Here is a 22,091-nt window from a genome sequence, read left to right as displayed (position 1 = left end):
AAAATTTTAATTGCAAAATTGGGGGGTCGACTTATACTCCGACCATGCGATTTTTGAAAAAAATCAGGCTTAAAAAATATGTTCAAAAGCCGTCAGCTGTCAAAAGGCCCAGCAAGGTCAGTACAGTGGCCTATCAATCACTCACAGAAGTTTTCAATTTAATACCTACATTGTACAAAATAATACAACTCCAACAAGTACTGGTCAATAAAATATTAATATATCACAAAGACTCATTTTGATGTTAATCTTACGCTTTTAAGATAATTGAGAATAAATAAATAAATCGCTGTCATTTATTATAGGCTGGCGAAGACGGCGGCGAAGTCGTTGTGATTATGTCCGTCCAATATTGATTAGGCCTACACTTTAATAATATAAACAAACAACCACATTTCATACATTTCTAGCCCTCTTTGAACTTTAAAGTAAGTTGTGTTATTAGCCGATTTTGGGGGTCGACTTATATTCAGGTCATACCAAAGTCAACGATATTCTAGGCCAAAGTTGGGTGTCGACTTTCTTATACTTGGGGTCGACCTATACTCCGGAAAATACGGTATGCAGTATATTTTAATCTGTTATATTACATAGCCTATGTAAATACGTGAACGTGATTGAAACTGCATCACATGACTACTGCTGCGAGGATCGTAAATCGTATATATACTCGAGTACGATGATATTGACTGAGTAATTTTCGCTTAATTATCGTGTCCCTGTCATTAAACATATAAAATCCAGCAAATTCTTGAGTACGATGATATTGACTGTGTAATTTTCGTTCGTGTTTGCCGCATTGCTTGTATCCTTAGGCAAGATACTTTACTTACGTTTGCCTCTCTCCACCCATGTGTATAAATAGGAACCCGGTTAGAACAAGACACAACTTTGCGCTGATTACTAGATGCATTATGGAAGTATGTTTCCATAGGTGTTTGATAGGTATTAGGCCTACCTGATAATAATATTATTATTTTATTAATGTAGGCTTATTGATGGAAATTCTTCTGGTAATAGGCCTAAGTGAATATTTTATTGCCAAGGAATCATTAATTAGTAATTATCTGTATATTATTCTTCGTAAGGTAAGGTGAATGCAACGCCTAACTAGGCAGGCTTTTTACAAAGGAGGCCTAGCTACACCCGACCCAGCAGTAGATATTCAACTTGTTATGTAATATAATAGATATCGCGCGGATAACCCAAACTCGTCAAAGTGACGAGTTCAAATCTAGTTTTTATATTATTCTTCTGTCTTTCTCCCCCATTTTTTGTGCATCACGTATCTCTAAAGTGGGTAAACATAACATTTTATAACTTCGTCAACATATGGGCATTTACTTGAAGTTGTGCACCTGTTTTTGGATGACCTCAGAGTTGCGAAAATAAAGGGTGCACAAACATTTTGGGCTTACAGTACATGCCTGAGGATGACATACTCATCTAATAAGTTTAGAAAGGCAATTTATAATAGGCAAAATTAAATGTCAATTTAGCAGCCATTTTAAATGTTAGTGGCCATCTTGAATTTTGGAAGACATCTTGGATTTGAAGTCACATTCGAAATTAAAAGGTACATGCTGAGGATGATTAGAAATGTAAGTGTGCTCCACACAAAAATGTTTGTACCAGCTATAGGTTAAATGTCAAAATAAGGTTTTTTTTAACATTTTGTGTATTTCTGTTGTATTAGAGCAAATATAAATATATATTTTGCGAGTAATTTGAGACTAAAATTATTTTACTTTCTGACTAGTGGTTGTTGAGATATTGGTATGGCTATTTTCTTGACCAATGGTTTCACGGTCATTTTTGGCAAACATTGTCCATTGAAGTGAATAGAAATATGTATCTTCTGAGTATTTTGACACCAACTACGACCATATCCGCCCAATAATTTCTGACATAATTAACAAATGCTAGTGATGTTAATAAATTACAAAGTTAGTGATCATAAATAGAATTTTTTTACATTTTTATAAAATGTTGTTATTATACAACATTTAAATGTAAACTTTTCGAAAAATGTCAATAAAAACCTTTTACGGCCAATAGATTTTGAGATTATAGGAATGTGTACTACCAGTACAGGTCAAAGGTCAATAAAAAGATTTTAGGTAATTTTCTTGAAAAAGTTCTTATTAGACTGAATAAAAACATATACCTTCAGATTAATTTGAGCCCTATTTAAAGTTTGTCCAACTGTTACAGAGTTATATCATATATAGGTCAAAGGTAAAAAATGCCAAAAATCATACTTCCGGCCATTTTTGGACAAAATTTTCCATTAGAACGAATATTAATATGCATCTTCCAAATAATTTGATTTATTATTGTGTAATTTATGATTTATAATTTGTTTTATAATTTATATGTAATATTTCATTTTGTTGGTAATATAAGATTAAAGGGAGGTTCCGGGTTTAAAATGAATAGTAAAAAATGTAAAATATATTTGTTTGTCTCTTGAACGGTAAAAGTTTCAATTTATATAAGCGCCCAGTGAAGCAGAACGAAGGCTGTGAAATGAGGCCAGATTACAAGTGCAGCTACGGCGATATGACACTGTGTTACAGAATAGGAAATTCGTGAAATGGTCAATCTTCCGACGACTCGTTATCATTAACCATATCAATTACTTTTGTAAAATTATACTTATCAGATGTAATTTTAGTCGGTCTTCCCATTTATAAAGTCAATTTTCTATGAAAATTCATCAAAACAGTGAAAAATTAGATATGTTTGCACTTTACGTTTGCCGATTTTCGCACTGACTTAGGGAAAGCCTTCAAAATCAATGAAGCGTAACGTATACATTCCTGCTGAGCGAGGAGAGCGAGACGACGATACACGTGCTCTCTCGCCCCATGCCTGGCATCGTCACGTGATAAGCAGATACAGTATACAATACCAAACTGGTCGGGTCGAGTATACCCCGTCTATAATCACAACATGAACGATGTACAGTATTTGATTGAAGGTCGACTCGACATACCGGAATGGTATAGATAATATAGCTCGAATGAGAGAGTTGGAATATTTGTAAACATAAGTATTGCTAATTTTAACAAGTGTAGCCTATAGTAAAAGGCTTGGTAGTATCAATTCGCATAGGGTCTACTACACTAGCTAGCTCGCTTTTTAACTGGGCCGGATCGGCTAGGGCTCCTTCCTACTACTGTACCTGGTCTACTTGCTTGATGCAGTATCGGCTTTTTTGGAGAGTAAACTAGGCCTATTTTAGGCCTACTTAGACGATCGGGACACCATACGTGCGGACGGCGATCGGACCTTGTTTTGCCTCAATATTTACAGCCGATTTTGTAGAATGTTTTAGGTTTAGATTGTTTAGGAGTTTGGTTGATAGGATTTTTTATTTTGTTATTTATGGGCCAATCGTTTAGTAGTAGGCTAGCTAGGCCCATGATGGGCCCCAATGTTTTAACGTAGCCATCGTGGCATGGAATCCCTAGTCAGAATGGCTCTCACCCATGAAAAAAAAATGATTTAGGCTAGGCCTAGCCTAGTAGAAGTATGTGAAGCCGATAATACGACCTGTACTATTCGAGGTATAAAAATAGTATATAATTTATGACTCCGTAATCTGTACTAAATTTTGTATTTCATTAAATGTCAAATAAATATATGCTACTACTGTTATTATTACACTTTAGGCCTATACTTAGAAAATCTACAAAAAAATGTATTTCACAATGATCGGGTGGTCGTCGTTTGACAGGGGGAGAGAGATGTAAATTAGTTGACAAACACAACGTACATGACGTCGCGAGTTTGGAATCCACTGATGACGTGACTTTGTGAATATCTCATGAATATTAATGAGCTTCCCTAAGCTGCTGAAAAACAGACTTTCCATGAATTTACCCCAAAATGTATATGAAATTTAATTTTTTTAATTTCTCGTTATTACTTCTTCATTCTGACATGTCTATATTGTTATAATATTTTTTATTTAATAAATAAACGATATTTAAAAGCAATTTTAAACCCAGAATCCCCCTTTAAGAAATATTTAGAAATTCATAGATAATGAAAAAGAATTTAGGTTTCTTCTGTCATTCTGTTTTCCACAATCACATTTTATTTTCAATAATTAAGAAAGCATTATGTTCAAAACTATACAAAGTTACAGTAGATGATATTGTTAATTTTTTAATTAAGACTTTTATGTATTATTAATTATAGGTATGCACATCTCGATTTTGGTTCAACTACCGGCATGTAGCTAATGCTTTGTCTGTATATCGTAGTGTGAAACGTTTAGGAATTCCTGATAGCCATATCATTCTCATGCTAGCAGATGATATGGCTTGCAATGCTCGCAATCCTAGACCAGGTAAGGACAGTAAATGATAAGTGAAGAATGCAGCCCTATTTTTTACTCCAATGCTTATTTGACTACTAAGGTGATTAAGGCACCTTCTGTAAATTATTACAAACGACAAGAACATGTTCGGACACGTTTGCTATTGTATTACGACAACGTCCTTATTACACTTTTGGCTAACCGTTTGGGGGACCACCGTTTGGATGCGTTTATTTGGCATGTTGCTCCGCCACATTGAATGTTCGACTGAGCAGCACATTGTCCGTCGTTTTGTATGATTACTTCTTTGTACATCCGCCATTTATCAAGACGTACTTTACGTAAAAATTACTTTTTAAAGCTTGGTATGAGGCTATGCCTAAATCTTTATTATTATTATTTATTCGTACAAACTAAAAAGATTTTGAAACTTGTTGACCAACCAGATAGAATAAAAAATGCTAAATTCCTAAGTTTCAATTCATGAATCACTTTATTAGGATAATCCACATGTTTATGCCAAGTTTACAACATTTTTTTAAAACACGGTCCAAACATTTTGGATTCTGGGTGACACCCTTTGACCTTTCTGGATTTATTTTAGGTCGAAGTTTTGACCTCGCAGGTTAAAACAATATTCAGATGCAATGGCCGATAAACTAGGAGTGTAGTTGAGCGCGAAAAATACATGCGTTTATTGAAAAACTAGAACGAAATATGGTGCGATCATGTAGCTACTCATTTTCTATCGACATCCTTTAGACATTCAATTGAACGCCTATATAGTCTAGTTCTTACTATATTAGAAGACGTTTAACTAGGTCACATCGTGCCTCTAATTCATTGTTGAAATTCGCCTGGGATGATTAAATTAAAATATTTTTAGATATAATCCTGAAACCTAAATGTTTTTATTCTGGGCTCGCACTGGCCGATCGCCAAGTTGCCATGGGCGAAAAAGTTTCCAGATTGGCGAAAAATAAAACAGCTGCTTTAGCCATTTTGGCAATGACAATGATAAAATAAATAATCAAATCATCATTGTGGCAAAAGCATAAAGTCCAACTAAAGCTATTTTGTTCATTATCAAGTTGTTTAATTCAAGCTCCATTTTTCATCAACTTGTCTTGTTGTACCAGGCGTCTCTTTGTTATTTCAATATGATGAAGATAGCAGACTGAACATGATTTAGACTGCATGGAGAGACAGGCGTTACACTGCACAAACCTACGGCAACAGTCGGGTATTTACTGGGATTGGCTATTTTTCGATAGGGGTGTACTTTTCAGATTAAAAAGAAACATAGTGTCTTCGATAAACGACGTCTTATCGAAATCAAACATATATGCGTTATGCATTTTAGACGCTGCCTATTTAATGTAGTTTCATATTTTACCCTTCTTAATAAACTTTCCTTGTGCGTGTCTAACAAGGATTTAGCTAAACACACATCACTGCATACACATACTGCGCTTTCGCACCTCTTGGGCTTACCCAATTTAAAACATTCAACCGCTGCGCGATGGTGAGTGACATTGAAGTCTTATAAGGCCTAGGCGAAACAAGGTTTGACCTAGGCTGACATCTTGTATCGTCAATGTGTGAGATGGATTTCAACAACAAAAAGACCAGAATAAATAAGGCCTAACTAGACTACAAATACAACTGTTACAAAGGCTACAAACTACTATCAACTGATTACCATATATTTTCTAACAAATTACATTTAATAAATGCACCTTGTATTTAAACATAAGAACTACGATCCCGTCCGCTTTAATAGGCCTAGCTAGAGCCATTCACGCATTTCATTCAAAACTAGCGTGGGACATCAAGTCACTCATTCATAATATAATACAGTATTATTATACAAGGCAGACTAGACTGGACAAGTTTAATGCTGAAAATCCCCTAACTCCTAAAAAATTCAGTAAACAAACAAGGGGGAGCTGTGTTTTTTTATTAACAAGTTAAGGGTTATTTTCGACTGACTGGACTGGATAGACTAATCACAATCAATTTTTTCTTCATCATTAATTAGGAGGCCTGCTTTATTTTCGTAACACAAGAGCCTGGGGAAAATGTTTTTTACTACAAAATAAAAACAATAGAAACAGAAATTTGGCTTTACTATATTTTTCTGAAATAAATGCTGAGGTATGTTTTATTTACGGCAAATTTTGTCATAATTGTAGGACTGAGATCTAGGCCTATTTACAGTGGAAATAATGATGAAAACACGTGGGTAAGAGAACATGAATATGCATTGCAACTAGAAACAACCTGAATGACGCACTTCCGTTGCTGGTAACGTTGTACGCTAAAACGGTCTAACGCCATGGGTCTGAACATAGCCTTATATTGTTGAGTGGATTTCTAGAGATTTGCAACCTCATTTGGCACACTCAATTCACCAGGGACAAAAAGTGGTTTTATTTACTAATGAATAAGTCATGAAAACCTTTGACAAGGCATCTACTATAGTAAGTGTGACTCGTCAACACGGTTCTTTTTATTCAACTGTTTTATTAATTCACCGAGCGTAACGTAGTTTGCATAATTAGCAAATAACAAACAAATATAATTAGCATATTAACAGAACATATGTGACATCTTCCCTTTTCTTACAAAATAAATTTCTAAAGTTTCTTTTTTTTTTTTTTAAATCACTATCGAGAGTAAATTAGACACAATATATCACATTTCTCATAATAAATAATAATACTTTTCTTTAAACATAAATTGTTTCTTAGATCACATTCATATCCCTTTGCAAAAAAGCCGTATACGATCCGTATACACTGAAAACGTATACGACGTATACGGATCGTATACGATTTCACTGTTTACATTATTTCCACTCTGTTGCTCCACAAAGAGTTGGCGTCGTATACGTTTAGCATACGTAACGTATACGTTGTTTATTCATGATAAGAATATCGTATACGGGACGTATACGAATCATATACGAACAAACTAGGCCATTTTATAAATTATAATAGTAGTAATGAGTAGAATAGAGCTAAATAAAACATTTAAATTGTCATTACAACAAATACGTACGTAGGCTGGCTCTCTGGCCTAGCTAGCACCAGCCACTAGTCTAGTAGTATTATTCGTATAGTAGGAGCTAGGACATAAGACCATATTTATTTCTATTTATTAGATAGCCTAGGCTACCGATAAAATTCAAACAACGTTTTTCGCAAGTCAATAAAATACGCTAAACAGGTATACTACTACTAGGTAGGCCTAGAAAGGACGGAGAACAAGACAAGGGGCCATTTTCACGATGTTTGCAGTTTTCCTTTATAAAATATGACAGAGGTCAGTAAGTTCAGCCGCCGACGACGACCGAGCGTTGCTTGGTTGCCTACAGTTGCAACTCGTGGTCGACTCGGCTCTCTGGTGGCCAATCATGCATATCATCGGGTACGTCGCTTCTCAATTCGTCACACCACATGCGAGCTTTGGGTGGTCAAATTACATCGTTTATGTTAAGCGATATTATTCCGCGACATGTGTTGTAGTATAGCATGGAGATGGAGTAACAATAATTTGGCAAATAATGCCGAAGAGGAAAACCATGATTCAAAACAGAAGTGGGATGTGTTGATATGTACATTAACATTATATAATAATAATAATTATTATTTAACGATGAATACAATCGGATTTTGAATATGAAGTTGATCACTTCCGTATAAAAAAATTAAAAAACTAAATTAGTGGTTATAGTAAATACAATTATATCGAATTTCAATTTTTTCCCGGTTAAGCGAACAGATTGAATTGCTTTCATTTATCTCAGCGGTATTTCTGCTTGGTGATTAAGAAATCATAAAACATGTCTTTAAAAAATAACCACCCTCAACTGTAAATAACAAATTAAATAAGTCTACTAAACATTGTTGATTTCCCATGGACCCAACAATACTCCAACTATTTCATTCATAATTGTTTATTTGTAACAGTTTATTTGAATTAAATTAGATTGTACATGCTGATGCTGTATATTATGTAAAAAGATGAGTCATGTTTATCAGATTCTTGAAAAAGATCAAAACTTTGAATTCTCAAAATGTGTTCTAGTTATATCGTTATTTGGAGTTAGACTCGTACTACATTCATTAAAATGATAAACAAATATCCAGCAGCCGTGTGTACAGAGGGGCACAAAAAAACTATTAGCTACTAATAATATTGTACACAATTTATTACATACAATAGTAAAACGTCAATACGTAGTTACGAGGCGGTATCCTCGCAACTAGGCTCATAGTTGTTTACCACTCCAACATATGATATGAATAAAGCCTATCTTATTAAGTATCTCGCGCCCGCGCATATACAACAAAAAGTTACAAAGGTTCACATATTTATATCAACGATTTTTTTTAAATTTTTGAATTAAATAAAAATATAATTAAATACCGCTTGGCCTATCAGCGTTTACCAGGGAGATGTAAAATAAGTATTTAACATTTACCTGGTTTTACTACGTTCGCGTACAATTTATCATTTGGATTTTTTAAGTTACATGTAGGTTATGTTAAATTGTATTCATCAGTGACAACTCTAGGAAATTTACAGCAATTAGTTCTGATGCCTAAAATAGTACAATGCTTTAAAACGTCGGAGCTTCTTTTTTCGTATTTTTGGCTGTTGAATGTTTTGTTGGCACCCCCTAACTTTGCAACGATGATATCCATAATACATCGTATTTCCATTTCACCGTTGTTGATTTACTACTAGCTAGAGTAGGTTATTAAAATAATACAATATAACCAAATCTAATATATAGGGGAAAGCTAGTTAGCTTATTTTCACAATGAGTGTACCACAGACTCTTTTCCTTGGCGTATTTTTCCCAGGCCTAGTTACTCTTAGTTTACTAGAGCTGCTGCAGTAGCTAGTTACTGCATGTTCGATCTATACAATTACAATATGCCTATAGCCTAGCTAGCTAGAAGTCATCGAATTTACTATCTACTTTGGCCCACTGTAACTAGGCCTACATCCCATTTTTTTTTTTTTATGGCGAGTTAAAACCCGTAGCAAAAAAATCCTGTTGGACAACAACACATGATTGAAAATGAATGAAATCTGATCCATCCATGTGATGCATGCATGCAGCACACACAACACAGGCACGTTTTGGGCGAATTTATTTGGATCATTCCATATATATAATAGGGAGCCACATGTATTCTACATTTTTATTACATCGTAATTTATGGATTTTACTTACTCGTTTTAAATTTAATATACTGCGGGCCCAATTTAAAATTTATTTATTTATTTCCAAGTACATTATTATTAATTAAAGCACCTTCAAATTAATAACAGCACATTTTGTATGATTCACTTATTAATGGAACGTACCAAAGGTAAAGAAATAGCAGAGGGGATAAACAAGACGGAACAGCCTGGGTGGGTTTTTATGCTTGATAGAAAAATAACGTCTTGTAAAATACAGCACCAATTTTTTTCATTAGCGAAAAATATGAACTAAATCATCATAGGGAATTTAATGTACATATACCGACTGAAAAAAAAACAAACAAATTGTACACTAATTACTGAAGTCAAGATGCTCCTGCCATCTTGACTTGCTATATGCTATCGTCGTCTTGTAAAAAGAGGGACAGTCCCTTTTCGCTTGGTAATATGATGCAGTTTGTATACACGCGTCGTATCGTATACGGATCGTATAATTAGAAAATTGTTTATAAATGATCGTATACGGTTCGTATATGTTTGTTATGCGGGCAGGAACTTCCGAATTGGCGTATACATTTCGTATACGAAATGGACTTCGTATACGAAACGTATGTAAATCGTATACGTTCGTATACAGCTTTTTTGCAAAGGGATATTCATACATTATTCTTAGATCACATTCGCATGTTCAAACATTATTATAGGATGGTTTGAAAAATAAAACTTGTCAACATGATATCTGCAAAATAAACATTAATTATTGATACATTTATTTATAATCCAATCGATCCGGTGGACGACTATTAACACGATCACTTCTACGTAAGGGTGGTGCTTCTGGTACCTTCTGCAAACTTGGTACACCCTTTTGCAAAGCCTTGAGGCACACCACAAATAATATTGGAATAAGTAGAGTCAAAAGAAGAGAATGTTGTAAATTGTTGACGGCTAGACAAGTAACTTTTAATCAATTGTAGCGGAAGGCCACGGACACCATACTTGCACAATTTAGCTAAGAGGATGTCATGGTCTATAGTGTCAAACGCCTTACTCAAATCAAGGAAGACGCCAACTGTAAACTCATTTTTGTTTAGAGAACTAAACACTCTGTCACAAAGGTCAACAAGTGCTAAATTAGTGTTGTAATTTTTTCGAAATCCATATTGGTTATCAAATAAAATGTTATGTTTGTCAAAGTAAATAGTAAGTCTGTTATAGATAAGGCGCTCAAGAATTTTGGAAAAAGAGGATAAAAGGGAAATTGGTCTATAGTTGTTTAAGTGGTGGGGATCATCTTTCTTGAAAATAGGAATTACTTTAGCAATTTGAAGAGGGTGAGGGAAGATGCCAGTCTGAAAGGATATATTGAAAATGTGGGTAAGTGGTTTGGAAATAGAATTCACAATGTATTTCAGGACTCTGTTGGAGAATCCATCAGGGCCAGGACTTTTTTTGTCTTTTAGCCGACTAATTAGTGAAATAATTTCATGTTCCTGAACTGGTTGTAAAAAGAAGGACGATTGAGGGGAGTTATTTATAAAATGCATACAATTCGGGCTTCCGATAGAACTTCTAATTGATTGAGCAAGGTTGAATCCAACATTAGTATAAGTAATGATTGAATGTATCTGCTATGGTAGAAGGATCCGTAATCTTAATGTTATTATGAATGAAATAGGAAGGTAAATTGGGCTTAGAATTTTTTCCTAAGGTTCTATTTATTGTTTGCCAGGTTTTGCCTATGTTGTTAGAAAAAGTGTTAAAAGTGTAAGAATAATATTGTTTGGTGGAAAACCGAATCAAGTTTGTTAATTTGTTTCTGTATGTTGTATATTTTTCTTTATCAAGATTGTTGTTAGATTTAAAATATTTTTAATTATCACAAATGTATTTATATGTATATAATATATTCATCAATGAGAATTTAAATAAACGTGAGAAGAACTCACACAAGACAAAAAAAAAAGATTTAAAATATTTAGTGTAGAGTTTGTTTCTAGTATCTATCGATTTAATGATACCCCTTGTTAACCAGGGCTTTCTTTCTTTGCGCAAATTACGTTTAATTTTGGTTTTAATTATGTGCGAGTTAAATATGGAGGTGAATTTGTTACTAAATATGTTATAGGCATGATTGGACTCAAAGGTAGTACAATATAGTTCAGTCCAGTCAGTATCTAAGAGTGGAATAATACTAATGACATGGATAATGTAGCGAGTCCCTTTATTTTTCATTGATTGAAAGAATATGCAGTTCCATTTGCCATTCTCCATTTGCCAGCTGCGAATTTTAGCTTTGTCCCTTGATCATACAGGTGTTTCACTTCGGTACGCCATTTCTTCTTCTCCATTCGGTCTATACGAATTAAGTCGTCTATGATGTATTCCTCGCCTTTGAGTACTGCATTTTTACGTTTCATAATATCTACTTTGTCGACATAAGAGAGGAATTTAACTAAAATATGTGGCGGTTTGTTTTCAAAACCTCTCCCATCACGGTGAGCTCGTTCAATCTTGATAGGAGTAGTCGGCTTAAAGTACGAGCTAATGAAGTGTTCAGCAATTTCAATACAATTCTCTCTATCGTGGGCTTTAATACCCACTATATGGATATTGTTTCTACGGGAAAACCGCTCACCTTTGTTTAATTCCGACTGCATGCTTAGTAGATTTCTTTTCAACTCGGTAATAGAAGTTTCAGTGAAAGACTTGAAAGTATTCATTACTGACTGTTTTACTTCCATCCAGGGCATCTATTCTTTCGGCGTTATGATTGATAGAATCCGTTAGTTCCTGTTGGCCTTTAAGCAAGGTTGTTAGGGAAGAGTGAACAAACTGTTCAAAATCCTGTTCAGTACCGCTCTGCTTAGCAGTGGCACGTGTGTCCGGCATAATTAAGACCAGGAGCTATTCAGCGGACGTCTTACTTATGCAAGTGCATGCGACTGACTACACTGTAGTGTACTATATAATTTCTCTGCATAACTCAGATTTTAGTAGGTAAAAAATGTCTCTGTAAGCCGAAGTTGCTCTGAGAGCCAAAGCTTCCAGGTGCCTTCGGCCCCTGGACCTCGCAAAATACTTTGTGTCAAGAAAACTCCCCTCTGATGCATTCTGGCTACGGGCCTGCTTGTAGTGGAGCATGACAGGGGTGCTTTTTTCACTATTAATTATCTTTTTGTTCTGCTACATATTCACAAGTTTTGAAGTTGTGTTCCAATAAACGTACGTCTAAACGGTATCCAGTCTTTGGTCTATTCCTTTGACGTATTTGTTCGACTCACGACACATTAACTGATTGCTTTTATTGTGATAAGTGTGAACTTCTTAGGGTTCCATGGGAATGCCATGGATATTGTGATTAAGAATCCACCACCTTGATGACAACAAATTTGCTGTAATTGTAGCCACTAAATAGGCTGAGTTTGAACAATAATATTGACCGCCATCTTGAATTTAAAGCATAGAAACAAGTGTAATTGATAATTAAAAGTTGTTTGTTGCCTTAGAAAGATACTATGTATTTGTTTCCTTCGTGTTAATGCATTGTCCCCCTGAAAAAAAAAATTCTGAAAAAAATTTACCTGAAAAAAACTGTAATTTAAAGCAAAAAATTGTCAAAATTGGCTGCCAGCCAATGGGGTTTTGGTTGAATTTCACCATTTATTTTGTCATTTTATGTGAAAACATTTTTTTTTTCTACGGAAGTTTATTAAAACTACAAAATAACATTAAAGTCTGCTTTAATTAATCTTCATTTTTCATGCTTTTTTTGGATGTGGGGGAGGGGGATCAATACATGTTTAGTAAGTTCCATATGTGTCATATGAACAACCATTTTCTCAATTTTAATAATGTTGAATTTTTTTTATTCTTTCTTTTGCCCATCTGGAAAATGAAGTGTTTCTTCAAAATAACCGACTGAACATTTTGGCAAATTTATGCAGAATACAGGTCAAATAGCAATTAAAGTGACGGGTACCTATCTCTATGTTGAGAAACAGTGAAAACTCAAGAGGTAGCTTTTGCTATGCACACATGACGTCACCACGACGGCTGTACGGCGATCGCGCGCAGCGATATCGTAAATCTCGTGCATCCCTAATACGTTGTCAAAATATGGTTCTCAGTAAAGTTGTCCTTTAACACAACACCACAATGTGTAATTCATCTGGGCCATCACTTTTAATTTAGCATTGTTTTTGTCATAAAGTCATATAAAAACTCTTTTATTAAATATTTGTTTTTTTATGTAAACCACGAGAAATACTGGTACTGTAGTATTGATTTATATTATCATTTTTTATAATTACTGTTATTTTTAGCTGCCGTTTTCAACAATGCTAAGCAATTTCTAAACGTTTATGGTGATGACATTGAAGTTGATTACAGAGGTTATGAGGTTTGTATCTAGTGAAACCATTTTTTAATGAATTTTCTGTTCACTTCTGGCTAGACCAGCTGTTCAATTTTTTGAAAGCGACCGACTTTCAAAAAGGGGACATCTCGTAAATGACCACCTCCCTAAAACAGACCGTACATCGTAAGAAACCACCCTCGTTAGCGACCACCTCTATTGAACGACCAGCATCTCTGTTAAGGGACCGCTTCTCATAATCGACCACCTCTCGAAAGCGACCAACTCTCTTAAGTGTCCACCTCTTTTAAAGGACCACCACCTTTCTCTTTACTTATCAATTAATCTATCCACCTCTCGTAACAGACCAAATTTCAACAAGCGGCCATCTCATAAGCAGGGTTCTCACCAGCATGCAAGGAGTGCCGGTCGGCGATTAAATCTGGGGGGGGGGGGGGTGGGTTACGACTTCAGTCTCCCCCCCCCCCCCCAATATAAAATTGATTAACAAATTTTTGTCTTGTTTTTATTTTTCAATAGACTAGGCCTAGTATGTATTTATGTAATGTTGCATTTTCTAGTGTCTAGCTAGCTTGCTAACCTAGGCCTAGCCTCCCTACCTAGCTATATGTTATGCAAAAAGCAAAGCAAAATTAACTAAAATAAAATATAACAACCTAACACTAACATTTACAAGATAAATTCTATTTGATAACTGCTGAACCAGGGAGATGTAATCTCCCTGGTTCAGCAGTTATCAAATAGAATTTGCTGAAGCTGAAATCGTGGTTATGGAGCTAGCCGTACACAGAGCATAGTTGTTTGCTTGACATAACAGGGTATTCCCCTACACAGGTCTCGCCCTGTGCCCACAGCCAGCTCGGATAGAAAGCATGCAGCTCACACATGACAGTGCATGATGCAATGGTTGAGTGAATTCAGGGATCATCTTAATTCCATGGTTTGTTAACTAAACACCACATGGTGGTGAATATGCCTGTTAAAGTCTCAATGATACGATCCCTTAATGTACCATGTTGTTGCTAGGAGGCTTGAAGGAGTTTCTAGGTCGGCAAGAGAATGCCGTCTCCTCTGACAATTTAGAGTGCCGGCAGTAACTAACTGGAAACAACTTTAATAATATACTAATAATAACTAATAATGTAGGCCACTATGTAATTTCGTGTCATTTTTTTGTTAAAAGCAAAATTCCAGCTGATTTAGTGTCTTTAGGATGTAAAGTAATAAAAAAAATATGTTGCCATTTTTTTAAAAAAGCTTAAGGGTGTCAAATCCAAGATGGCCGCCAATACGTAAAATATCCAATAAATGTGCCATATTGGACAAAGTAACACCCATTATGAATAATATTTTAAGTTCATATGGGTTCTCTGCTATATAAGAATTATTATAAACCTATATTCATTAGTATTCTAACATTTTGAATTTCAAAATGGCCGCCATTTTTAAAAAATGGGTTAAATTTCTTATTAAAACGTGTGTAAGTTAAATAAAATTAGATTGATATACACAAAACGATATGCTTATGACAACAACATGGTGATTAACACAAAATGTTGACCATCAGGAGGTCTATAGTACTGACAGTAGGCCTACACTTCTTCATATTAAAACATCTCATAAACTTCTTCAGTTAAATGACAACTAACTCTGCCAAAGGCCTTCAATGAAATATTTCTAATCTTGAATGCGATACAGTAAGTTAACCTTCCTTCGTTTTTTACTACTGTATCCATCAAACTTCCACAGACGGATTTGCGATCCCAACAAGCTTGTTCAGAAACAAATTGGCAAAAGTACTGCAATACCTCATTTCACCGTCAAATAATCTCTATAGGAGTCCTGTTTTACTTTGATAAGTTTGTCACCTGTATTCACCGTCATATATATTTTTTGCCATATTCGTCTTTTTCTTAGGATCCCATATAGACAGTTTGCCTTACAAGACTTTTACCAATGCCTCAAACATTTTCTGTCCAATTTCATCATGCCATGGCCAACAAACACCTTTGTGCGAATTGCAGCATTCTTTATTAATCGGGATATTATCTCTCTTTAAATGTTGGCTTTTAAACTCATCAACTAGATTTAATTTGCCAGCTCTGATGAAATCATTAATTTGTGTTGTTCCAATGATACCACACTCAATGAACCTGATCAATTGATGTAAATACAGCAAGTCCCACACATACATTTCCTCTCATAAACTCCAATATCTGTAATTTGTTTCAGTAATCTGTTGAAATTGATACAGCGAAAGTAACCGGTCGTAGTTCAGGTGGTCAGGAGCGAAGAAATATTTGATAAAAGCATGCGTACTTTCCATGTGGTCAGATATCGTTTCTTGTGTCTCGGACATATATAGGGATATAGTTTAACCACATCTTAGATTTCGTTGACTCTCTGTATTCAAGTTAATATCTTTATGATCAGCCTCTTTTAAACACAATGATACTTCACTTAGAATCTCTTTCTCTGTCTGCATTTGTAGAAGCAAGTTGTAGAGAGAAACCAGAATTAGTGTGCTTCTGTCTTAGAGATGTTTTCAATTTAAGATATTTGTGTCACTGGTTGTATAGGTAATACAAGTTCAGTTTCAACAAAAGCACTGGCCTCAACACTATTTTCACAATGCTACATGTCCAAAAGCCATATAGTTCACCGGGTCGACATAATAATTGCTTCTTGATGTCATCTCTGTCCACCTCCACTCATCTCGGGCAAGAGTCATCATCAGGCATTCTTGTCTTTCTCTAGTACATGAGTTTTTATACCACAACCATGTGCACTCATCAAACCAGTGTATAATGGTGGTCTATCTGTAGGGGTTACATATCTAATGAAATCGGTTGAGATGAGAAGTAGGAGTTAATGCTGCCTATGAATAATTTGGCGAATGAGCTGTATCTGTATTTCCCTGAAGCTTCTGCCAAAAGTTGACAGAATGAAAACTTACCAATCATACTAGTGACTATGGCCCTGAAGGTTCAGACATTGAATTACATACCAATAACGCATTTATTATTTAACATCATATTTATACAGGATTTCACAATAAGGTATAAATGCACTTGTTTTATATTGTGGTACTGTCTCCTGTCAAGTTTCAGTTTCATGAAAAGAAATGAGATCTGTAATTTAGAATCTTTTTTAAATTATGGTTAATTCAGGCGAGCACAATAGAAAAACTTTGGAACAAATCTCTGCCTTGGATACCTACCTGAACTATCTCAGATGTACCGCGAAATGTAAAACAGTTTTTCACTATTACAATATTGTTCCATATTTCTATATTAGGAATATATTATAAAGAGTTTTAAAACAAAATTTCTAATTTTATCGGTAGATTTTCAACTCAATTTCAATTGTACGCGGTCAAAGTAATTTCCGGGTTCATGATGAGTTTACAGGTTCACCTTGCAACTACCTGGTTTCAGTTAAGTTGGTCGTTAGTGGCTATAGCCATTTTAGTTTTTTGTTTATTTTCGGATCGGACCGCGCGTGTGAAGGTACATTAGTTAAAAAATAAAATCCCGATAGCCAAGTTTTATTGAGTAAGCTGGCAGGAATAACTGTAGGCTATCTGTGTCCCATTAGGGCCCATATTGCAAGCCATTTAAAACATCTTCGTTAGTTTCAAAAGATGTTTAAATTAAATAATGTATTATGATGGTATTTTAATTTATTTGAATAAACGCCTACCCAATAAAATATCACTTTGAATAATAATCGCCTTCACCCACCTACCCAACTATCTAATAAACGCCCATCCACATTTATACCCACGATATTGTATATACTATTTGTAATAGAATTCATCACACTGTTAACTACAATTTACCAAGCATTTGTTATTATTTTTTACCACTTTTCATATCTATTAGAGGATTTTATTTGATTATAAATGTTACGATATTATTAAAACTAAAAAAATCCCTCGAATAAGCATCTCCCTCAAATGAACTCTGCCTCCCCCACCTCCGCCCTATAAGGGCCCTACCAAACAATAAACACTATACTTTAAAATGTTATTAATCATTTAAGACACTGTAAAACAGAGTAGGTTTAGTTTTTCGAATGTCAAGCATTTTCAATAATGGTAACCGACAGAAAACGTACAAGGAGGACGTCCTTCTAAAACCTTTTTACCCGAGTCATTATCATTCCGAGAACCATCGTTTACACTTCCTAGAGGGGAGCGAGCGAAGCGAGCTCACCCTCTAGTTAGACGTAATTGTTGTTGAATATTTGATATAAATTGGTAAGTTGTTCCATACTTTGAACGATTATTTAATTTAAGAGTCATAGTGGGGTATTATATATCTGTTATATAAAGAACATTGACAACTTTAGACAGCCTTATATTTAGACAATCCTGTGAGAAGTGACAATTTTAGAACATTGTGTACAAACAACAATTTATGCACACATATTTAAAAAAAATTATTTAAAGAATTTAATTTTTAGTGGCGGCCATTTTGAAATCCAAGATGGCCGACAGATTATCGCTTTACATAGTTAAGATTGTATAATGGGTACAGTAATACCATCAAAACGGACTTGTTCCATATTCATATTTTGTATTATTGGTGATATTCTGATTTTTAATAGGGTTATTTGAATGTTGGCGGCCATCTTGAATTTGGTCCTTTAAATGTCTTTTGAAAAAATGGCAACATATTTTTTTTCATTCCTTATATTATCAAGATATGAAATAAAGTCAAAGTTTGCTTTTAACAAAAAATATACACGACATTCATATAAACGACATACCAGCCTACACTATAATGTGCATGCAATGAAATGATAAATATAGCATAATTTTATTATTTATTTTCTAATTATTTAATTTCGCATTCATCAAGAGATCGGTCGACACAAACACTTCATGCACGTGTACTATTGGCTATTTGCCAGTACTGTATTTGCGTCAAGCCACTATGTACGTGGTGTGCCCGATCGGCCATAAACACCACGGCTTTGTATTGTATTGTTCAACGTTTTATTTGTTTGCGAGACAAAGGGGTGAACTGAAAGGCTATTGTTTTGTTATGTTAGATAATAGCACAGATTTGGCTTTTTTAAGGTTAAGGACAAGGTATTTTGTCTAGGCCTAGGCTAGGTCTTAGATCTAATAATTTGTGCCGGTCGGGAGCCTGTTTGTGCCGGTCGGAAATTCTGAGTGCCGGACGGGGCCGACCGACGTGGTGAGGACCCTGCATAAGTGACCACCGCTCTACATTAGCTGGAGGTTTTACTACATTAGCGGTGGATTGTTATTAGCGGTTGTTTCGACATTAGCTGGCGTTTCTACATTAGCAGGCGTTTCTACATTAGCGGTTGTAACAAGAAAGGGTGTGTAGAAAGCGACGACCTCGAATTGGACGACTCCAACGACCCGGGCGACCTCGAATTGGACGACCTAGAATTGGACGACCCATAACACGAAACCGACGACCCTTATAGCCTAGCCTAGCCTAGGCCCAAGTGTGGTATAACATCCCGAAGCCGAACATAGCCAAAGATCTTTAAACCATACCTTATATAATACTCGCAAGCAAACAATTGATTGAAAAAATACAGAAATATCGCCATTTGATACTGAATGTGTCGATACGAACAAACGAACAGATATGGAACGCCAAGAGTGCATCATTAAAACTGCATTCGACTCGATTAGCACACGAAATATCATAAACATGGCAAACCAGGTCAAAACGGCCCCTTTTTCAGCGGCGGCGTTGGCGTTCCATATCTGTTCGTTTGTTCGTGTCGACACATTCAGTATCAAATGGCGATATTTCTGTATTTTTTCAATCAATTGCTTGCTTGCGATTATTATATAAGGTATGGTTTAAAGATCTTTGGCTATGTTCGGCTTCGGGATGTTATACCACACTTAGGCCTAGGCTAGGCTAGGCTGTAGGGGTCGTCGGTTTCGTGTTATGGGTCGTCCAATTCTAGGTCGTCCAATTCGAGGTCGCCCGGGTCGTTGGGGTCGTCCAATTCGAGGTCGTCGCTTTCTACACACCCTAACAAGAAACTCTATAGTGAAATTTATAACCAATCTTTGATAATTTATTAGTATAAATTCATATGTATTTAATTTGTTTACCAGGTTACAGTTGAAAACTTTATCCGTGTGTTGACAGGACGTCTCCCACCAGGCACGCCCCGATCCAAAAGGTTATTATCTGATGACCGTAGTAACATTTTGATATATATGACTGGTCATGGCGGTGATGGATTCCTTAAGTTTCAAGATGCTGAAGAGATTTCAAGCATTGAGCTTGCTGATGCCTTTCAACAGATGTGGCAGAAACAAAGGTAAATTCAGTTCTTTTGAATATTCTTGTGGTTTTTCTCATCTCATTCAGCTACTTTGTTTTTTAAACAAAAGAAGGAATAGTCTGAGGGTCTGTTTCTGCTAAAAAAATCAGAATAATCAACTATTAAGTAGCACAAACCACAAAATTGCGTGCAATTGAAAATTTTCTCCGACGTTAATCTGTTATCTGATATCGCTTTTTAAAAATCATGTCATCATTACCCACAACACAGTTCAAAGTATGGAAGGCCAAGATGAGTTGGTTTGTTTACATCCTATTGTGCCTAAAAACTCTCACATTTAGGATTAAAATTGAACTCTCCGTAAAAGCTATATTATTTAACTTTAACGCAATAAACATCTAGATACAACAGAATAATGATGTTATAAATAATAACATCGGCTTTGCTTTGTGTGAGTGAGGGTTGCCTCCGCTCCGCAATAATCGGTTAAAACATGCAATGAATTGAGTGTTTTTAATCTGTTATTTTTTATCGCTTGTCATTTTGCGCAATTTCTGCTGCCTAAAAATAATCGATTAAAAAAATAATCGGTTAATAGTTGATAATTGATTTTAAAAATAATTAGGTGATCATTTAGAATTAATTGTATGAAATCTTTATTAGGTGATCATTTAGAATAAAATGATCACCTATTGTTATTGTATGAAATCTTTATTCTTCTCTTTCTTATTAGTTATCCGCTTAGTAGCGGATAACTCCTTGTTATTGTAGTGGATCAATATTTTTTTTGGTTATCCGCAACTTAGTTGCAGGATAACCCATGTGATTGTAAATATCTTTTTTTTTCATCTTCTTTGTTATTCTTCTTTCTTTCCCGGATTTTTGTGACCAGCATATCTCTATTGCTTGTGAATATATCTTTTGTATAACTTTGTCATTATATGGACATTTACCTGAAGTTGTGCACCTCCATATTTTTAATGACGTTAGAGTCGCGCAGCGTAAGTTACGCGCAATTTTATGAATTTCAATGATAGGTCATAGATTATAAACTAAAAGTCATTTTGTATTGACACTTGGTAAAAATTTAAGTCATATCAAGGGCAAACTTTCTATGGATTAAAAATGACATGTTTCACAAGAAGTTACGCGCACACGCGCATTTAAAATTTAAAAATGCGCAAAATTAATTTCTAATCAACTTTCTACGCTGATCATGACATTTTGAGCATGTAAAAAATTCCCACGCGCGCGAAAAATTTTACGCGTAAGGTGCGCACGGAGCATAAAAAACATGTTTTTTTCTCTTGAATTGTGATTTTCCAGCCTTTCCTAGTCATTTAAAAAAAGATTGACATCATTTCAAATTAAAATGACGTCATACGAACACGTTGATTTATAACATTTGCGCGCGTTTTAGTTGAAAAAGTTACAAAATATTGTCAAATATATGCCTATTTTGAATCTATTATAGCTCTTCAGGATCGAAGGTGACCCCCAATTTTTTTAACTTATTATGCAAGAAGATAAATTGTAGATATGAATTCATGCAGAATTTTTACCTCTCGGATGTTATGACGTCATCGTATGGCCACACAAATGTAAAATATAGGATTTTTTACTGTTTCGTTATTGCTCATCACATTAAATAGAGCGCATCTCGCTTATACGTATTCCATTTCACCCGATATTTTAATACTGTCTAGGTCAATTAACTATCTTTCGCATGAGTTAAAAATATTTTAATTTTTATGACGTCATCATGTCTAAAAATGTAAATAACGTGGGTCACCTATTTTCATCTTTACAGTAAATTTCAATCTGTTATAGCTCGTCAGAATAAAAAGTGATAATCATAATTAAAAGGTT

At 35.0% G+C, this 22,091-nt stretch overlaps 1 protein-coding gene across 1 annotated transcript in view; it reads left to right on the top strand.

Moving 5' to 3' along the window:
• LOC144838042 (putative GPI-anchor transamidase) overlaps positions 1-22,091 on the top strand; it is a 98,874-nt gene that overhangs the window by 25,709 nt on the left and 51,074 nt on the right. The window contains exons 3-5 of the mRNA XM_078693398.1: positions 4,210-4,360; positions 13,879-13,955; positions 20,050-20,258. Of these exons, the coding sequence (XP_078549524.1) occupies positions 4,210-4,360; positions 13,879-13,955; positions 20,050-20,258 (437 nt within the window). The remainder of the gene's footprint in view (positions 1-4,209; positions 4,361-13,878; positions 13,956-20,049; positions 20,259-22,091) is intronic.

Source organism: Antedon bifida, chromosome 3 (genome assembly GCF_963402885.1).
Source record: "Antedon bifida chromosome 3, ecAntBifi1.1, whole genome shotgun sequence".
Classification (NCBI taxonomy): domain Eukaryota; kingdom Metazoa; phylum Echinodermata; class Crinoidea; order Comatulida; family Antedonidae; genus Antedon; species Antedon bifida.
Note: the sequence above shows the minus strand (reverse complement) of the source record. Positions and strands in the feature narration are given on the sequence as shown.